At 33.4% G+C, this 6,636-nt stretch overlaps 1 protein-coding gene across 1 annotated transcript; it reads left to right on the top strand.

The window, feature by feature from the left end:
* The first annotated feature begins 28 nt into the window (after window positions 1–28).
* On the top strand, window positions 29–6,465 carry LOC131932912 (actin-related protein 10). The gene is made up of 13 exons (XM_059289804.1): window positions 29–267; window positions 1,814–1,886; window positions 1,975–2,054; window positions 2,343–2,451; window positions 2,899–3,006; window positions 3,201–3,268; window positions 3,400–3,479; window positions 3,838–3,873; window positions 4,039–4,118; window positions 4,562–4,635; window positions 4,828–4,909; window positions 5,416–5,617; window positions 6,011–6,465. The coding sequence occupies exons 1-13, from the start codon at window positions 191–193 to the stop codon at window positions 6,142–6,144; spliced, it is 1,203 nt and encodes a 400-aa protein (XP_059145787.1). The 5' UTR covers window positions 29–190; the 3' UTR covers window positions 6,145–6,465.
* Window positions 6,466–6,636: the final 171 nt, after the last annotated feature.

The following is a 6,636-nucleotide window of genomic DNA, read 5'->3' as shown; positions in this document are numbered from 1 at the left end:
AAATCTATTGTTTCGGTATTAAATGTATTGTAATCTAGGCATAGACACAAAAATCAATGACGTTTCACACACGGAAGTGAAAGTTGGATAGCTGAACTCACATAATAATAATATTACATTGTCTAGGTCTACACCAAATCGAGTTGAATATAGCAAATAGTAGTAGATTAATGCATCGTTTACATACAATATGCCACTTTATGAAGGACTAAGCATAGGAGATGAACCCAAAGTTATCGTAATTGATATCGGGGTTGCATATACAAAGTAAGACAATCAGTCTTTTTTTTCATATTTTACTTATAAAAGTCTAAAAGTTGTTCAGATTTTAACCTAATTTTAAGGGTTACGGATTAGGTTTCAGAGTTTCTTCCTTGCATCTCTTCGGGGGGGGGGGGGGGGGGGGGGTGGGCCGAATTTTTTTTACCGCCCCCCCCCCCCCCCCCCGAATGAAATGAAATTTATATAATTTATATAGAAAATATATACTTTTAACAGTGTCCGGCCCCCAAAGAAAGTTTACCGCCCCCGAAGATTTCAAGTCCCCCCGTCCCCCCCCCCCCCTGAAGAAAACAGTCTGGAAGAAACACTGGTTAGGTTAAGGGTTACTATTAAGGATAGGGGAGACATGAGGGTTAGGATTAAAGCTTTAGGGTTTGGGACTATGTTATTTCAGTGGTCACTTTTTTTTAAGTTCGAAAAAACCAAACCATCAGGATTTTAAAACCATATTAGTGATTGATTAATTTTAATAAGTAGTAAGTAATTAGCCAATTAGGCCTACCTACTACCTACGCCAACCTACAACATGCATGATTTTAAAAATATTTAGGGACTAATGAAATGGGCCTCTTAAATAACTTTGATGCTATTCACTAAAAAGAGCAATAGGCCCTATAAAAACTCAGAGCCGAATGGAATTCGAATGGCATCGCTAATAAGTAATAATCAATTACTTATACTTAGCTCCTAAATTACAGATTTTTAAATTAAATTTTGAATTAATTAAAACATTTTTAAAATTTAAACTATAGGCCTAATTAACCTCCTTGCGAATCAATTAGTCCTAGCTCTAAATCTTCTGTCAGTAATACCAGTATGTAAAGCTGTGTTGCTGGGGTCGTTGAGGCACCAGGGTTGATTTTTTCCTAATTTTTTTCAGTCTTCTGCTCTATGTAATTCTGCAACTGTCTTCCCAGTCCATTCCTTGGTGCCCTCCATCCAATTTAATCTTTTCCTTCCTGGCACTGCACTTATTGTTTTTGCTGTTGACTCGTGTGACATGCCCATTTGAGTTTCTTTTTTTACCAAAGGATCAATCACATTTGTGATCCTTCCACAGACCTCTTCATTTGCTATGTGATCTCTGTATGAGATCCCTATGAGTATTGTGCAAACATCTCATTCTTAGAGCCTGGATCCGTCTGGGGGGGGGGGTGTTGTCCTGCATTAAGGGTCAATGCCCCACATCCATACAGGAAGGCAGACATGACCAGTAACTGCATAAGTTTAATTTTTGTGCCAAGAAAAGTGTTTGTCACACCAAAAGTTTCTTAACTTGGTTTTACAAAAGCCTTACTTTTTTTTTTAGAGAAACAAATTAGTCTAAGAAATCACTTTTAATAATTTCTTCACGATCTTTAAAAAAAAGAAATTTTTAGTCACGGGGATTAATGTCAGTGACCTTAAAATTTTTGGTACCTAGGCAATGACATAGTAAACTGTAGTTTAAAACTAAACTTAAGAAAAAGAATTGTCATGTACCTGTTAAGAAATTTGAAAAAATATAATTTTATATATATTTCAATTCAAGATGTGGCCTGGCAGGAGAAACTGGTCCTAGGTGTATTATACCTTCACAATGTACCAATGCTAGGACACAACAGGTAAGTTTACAGACATAACGTTGTTTTGTTTACTGTGAAATGAATTAACTAGAAGCTATTTTTCTAATAAAATAACAATTATTTACAGGTCAAGAAGATCTGGGAATACACCACTACAGAGGAACTATATGAACTATTAAAAGAGCTGCTGTATACTTTGATCTTTAGGTACATTTTCATGGTTAAATTAAAGATGGTATCAATACTTGAATATTTTTGTAATGAAAGTTTTTTAACATAATTATATTTGCAAAGTGCTTTAAAACTTGTTAAAAGTCACATTTAAAGATTATTTCTTTAAAAATTGATGTAACAAACGCATTTAAAATGGGTAAAGCAATATTAAAAACTACTATAGTTGAAATGGAATTACAGTATAATTTTGTAAAGAACCATAAAGATAAGTTTTGTGATGTGCAATAAATCATTCAAATGTTATTGTCTAATATTAATCAGGTATCTTCTTGTGACACCCAAAGACAGAAGAGTGGTTGTTGTTGAGTCACTACTATGTACTTCTGACTTCCGAGATACCCTTGCTAAAGTTCTGTTCAAGCATTATGAGGTAATTACACACTTGATTCATAGTAAAATGATAATTATCATTTACTTTTATTTGAAATGAAAGGGCATGTTTTCAGACAGTAGGAAAAAATATCACTTTCTCATATAAGGTTAGAAGAGTTGTAACTAACAGCATTTTTGACATAAAATAAATTTACAAAATAACTACTAAAATTGTTTGAAAAAATAGTATATTATTTAAAATGCAAATGACACCACACTTTAAGAACCTCTTACATTCCTCATCACCAATCATCATAAAAGTCAGATCCCCTCACCCTTAGGGGCTTGATGTCATTTATGAGTTACCCCTTTGGAGCAAAGTGAACTAGTGTTGATGTAGAGCTTTGGGATCACATCCTATCTAGCTACTGTTCTCTGTTAAAAGTAGCTATTTCCTTTACATTTGTTCAAGTAAACCATTAAAATATCTCTTGTTCTGTGACAGGTTGGCTCTGTGCTCTTTGCTTCAAGCCATCTTTTGTCCATGCTGACACTGGGCGTCAATGTGGGGCTGGTGGTAGATGTCGGCTATAAAGAAACATTGGTCATACCTGTATCCTTAACTGTGGCTACATCTTAAAACTTTGATGTTTGTTAAACTTTTATCATGATGTAGTGTAAGAGCTTGTCATGGATTTTATTGGTAGAGATATTTAAAGAAGTATGAGTTTTGGAAGTGAATAAAGATTTATGATTGAAAAAAAAAGGTTTTTTCTCATGCAATTAACTTCCTTGACTAACATCTAGGTTTATGAAGGTATCCCAATAATGAAGGGTTTACAGTCCATTCCACTTGCAGGCAAAGCCATCCACAGGTAACAGTACGTGTTATTTTAGGGCATATTTGAAGCTATTTAGTTTTTGATTTTATGGAATTTTTGAAGTCATTGTATTGTATTCCTATGAAAAAGTTTTAAAAATTATGTATTAATGTTTATTCCTGCAGTCGCATCAAGACACAACTAATGGAACATGGGACAATCAGCACACCAGACCAACAGCATCAGGCTGTTGCTAGTATCCCAGGTAATTATAATTTTGGGACTTCAATACACAAATTGTATGGAAAAAATACAGATGCATTTAGATCAGTGGTCTTAACTTTTTGGAAATACCAAACCCCCATTTAATAGTTTTATCATCTCTACTGACAAAATCTGATCGTGAATCATGAGTCGGGTGTGTGTCTTGACCTCTGCCGAACCCCTCATGTTTGATCGAACACAGGTTAAGAACCATTGGTTTTGGTACTACATCCAACATATTCATGTTCTACTTGTGAACACCCTAAGTTGTTACTCATTTTACTTTTGTAACTGTTTTGCTAAAAATAAATTATACTGTATAACATTATTTTATCAATCTCTTCATCTTTTTTCTATAGATTTAATCACAGAGGATTTATTAGAAGATATTAAAGGTATTTAACCATTTGTATTGCAATCTTGTATTAACTAGTATCTTTGGTCCTTCTTAAACCAAGTTTAAGTAAAATGTCTTGTGCATTTAATTTCAAGGCAGGAAAAACTATTTTTAGATCAGCTAGCATCCCTTTGTTTGACTGTATTATGCTTTTAAATTGTAGTGCGCTGCTGTTTTGTTACTGAGTACACACGTGGTCAGCAAATACAGGAAGTCACCATGCGTGGAGGACATGCCAACAAGGTAGGTCTCTCCTTTTTATGTTAATTTTTATTAAAGTAGTCATTAATTTATGCAGTACAAATGAAAGTTGCATTTTAATATTTGATGCCTGCTTGTCACTTTTGTTACAGAAATTGTTTTGGATAAACAATATTTAAAGCATTATTCTGTGTTAAAGTTGTATATCCAACACTGACCATACTGCTTTTCAAACAGAACGCTGTATCGGGAAATTGAACCTAGTAATAAAACTCGCAATAAAACTATAACATCTAATGTAAATTAACTTAAATTAAGAAATTATTGTTTTCTAATGGTCAGGTCCAATGAGTTAAAAGAAGTTGCGTAATTTGTTGGTACATTGTTTAAGCTTTAAAAATAGAGTATTGTTCTTCATAGCTGACAATAATTTTTTTATTACTTAAAAAACAAGACCATTTAAATTCAATATGCAAAATTTTCAGTTACCGCCACCTCCTCCGGATACAGATTATCCTCTGGATGGTGGAAATGTTCTAAATGTCAGTGGCCGTATCAGGTAAGAAAATTATTACTAAAGGCCATGCTTACAAAATTCTTATTTTCGAACATATGACAGTACACACTGTATTCAGAAAACTTTTTTGATACTAACCTGTAATATCTTTATACAAGGGAGCATTCTTGTAAAAGTATGCAACACTATTAACTTTTTTTTATAACTAATGTTTAATATTGTTTTCACTATTAGGGAACATTCTTGTGAAGTGTTGTTTGAACAAGACAATGAAGAGACTTCTATAGCAACACTTTTGTTAGAATCATTAATCCTGGTAAAGTGACATTTTTTTTTAATCTCTGTTTGGTTAAAGTCCTGTTATGAATGTTAAGTTGGAACTAATAACTCTAGCTCTATACAAGCTGTATCACTTCGTACATATAACATAATAGAAAATACTATTTTTGATTAGGATTTGAGGGTCTGCATGGTGGCTTCAGTAAAGTGCATGGTTGCTAAACCAAAAAGTCTGAGGTTTGAACCCCAGGGCAGATGAGGCTTGATAGCTGGGGAAAGCAACCCATCTAGGAGAGAAAACTCCAAAATCAAACAACTGTTGCCTTGTCGTTTGTTCTTGGTTGAACAAAAGCTGATAGAAAAACAGGCTGAAATTTGAGTCTACAACCTATGTGGCACTAAATACATTGACACTGTGTTGGAGGAAATCCCTTCCAACTTTACAGTAAAGAACAAAGAAGATGAAGAGATTAGGATTTATTTTCCTTAGTATGTTTTTCACAGCATCATCAGCTCTTAATATAATTACTTTCTCCCCCCCAGTGTCCAATAGACACCAGAATAGAACTGGCCAACAATGTACTGGTGACAGGGGGCACTGCTATGCTGCCAGGATTCTACCATCGGCTGCAGTTGGAGCTGGCTAACCTCCTGAAGAAACCTGTGTATTCATCACAGCTAGGGATAAAGCAGTTCAAATTCCATAAAGCTCCTGCTAAAGAAAATTATACGGCATGGCTTGGAGGTTTGACAATACATTTTTTTCACAAGCTTTTTATTTTATTGAAATGACTTGTTTTAATGAAATTTTTTCCCCACTTTATTGTTCTTTAAGATTTAGACAATAATTTTCAATTACTTTGCTTTCAAATATATCTTATAAAATTTATTTCCACCTATTACTATAATTCTCTGTGTTGTAGTAAACAAATTACTATTACCTGGTACTTATTAGGAAAGTTTCTCTTTATTTAAAAAAAACAACAACTTACAATTTGTCATTGTTGTTTAGAAATAGAAAGACAAATTACATAAGTAAATTTACTCTTGAAAGTTTTTAATGATTCAAATAGCTAAATTTCTATGATTTTAAATTATTTCCATGGTTTTTAACCACTAAATTTTTTTAAATCAACAGGTGCTCTAATAGGAGCTCTGGAAACTCTGCCCTCCAAGTCCCTGTCACGTGATGTTTATTTACAGAAAGACAAGCTGCCAGATTGGTGCTGCATTGATTCTGAATTCTTAATGGATGAAAAGTCCCACAAATAATGTGTAAATAAAGTTAGGATGCATTTGTAGTTTTTTTTTACTTTTTGGGCTTTGGGTAGTAGAAGCAAATCCCTTTTCTTGCTAATAATTTAACGTTTAATATCAGTAATGGGCCTGAATTGAGATAATTTAACTTATTACTTGTGTTAAAAATGCTGGAGAATATTACTGCTTAAACTATAATATTAAGCACTTTAGTCACATGGGAGTGTCACTGTGAGAATGAAATTTGAATGTCACACAGACACTCTTCTTTTTGAGAAATAGCCCTGATAATTGTTATGTATGTCTGCTAACATTTAGAATTATATTTTTGCAAGGACATTGATTTTCCCTTACTTTTTGTAAGCTACTTTACTATTATACACCTAATGGAAAGAGCTGCTTTTAAAATTCATTTAATGAGATCTTACTCCTGCAATGAGACTTAATGCAGCTTTTCTATTATCGATATTTTCTTATCACAATTATCAATTCTATCTCACTGTTAAA

The sequence above is a fragment of the Physella acuta genome, unplaced genomic scaffold (genome assembly GCF_028476545.2).
Source record: "Physella acuta isolate Inbredline_101_S28 unplaced genomic scaffold, ASM2847654v3 ptg002316l, whole genome shotgun sequence".
In the NCBI taxonomy this organism is placed as follows: domain Eukaryota; kingdom Metazoa; phylum Mollusca; class Gastropoda; family Physidae; genus Physella; species Physella acuta.
Note: the sequence above shows the minus strand (reverse complement) of the source record. Positions and strands in the feature narration are given on the sequence as shown.

What these genes read in the sequence shown, in the direction of transcription:
- LOC131932912 (XM_059289804.1), top strand. Translation starts at nt 191, where the DNA reads ATGCCACTTTATGAAGGACTAAGCATAGGAGATGAACCCAAAGTTATC. An exon ending in CTGTATACTTTGATCTTTAG is followed by an intron (nt 2,055 to 2,342) that starts GTACATTTTCAT and finishes AATATTAATCAG; the next exon opens with GTATCTTCTTGTGACACCCA. An exon ending in TTATACGGCATGGCTTGGAG is followed by an intron (nt 5,618 to 6,010) that starts GTTTGACAATAC and finishes TTAAATCAACAG; the next exon opens with GTGCTCTAATAGGAGCTCTG.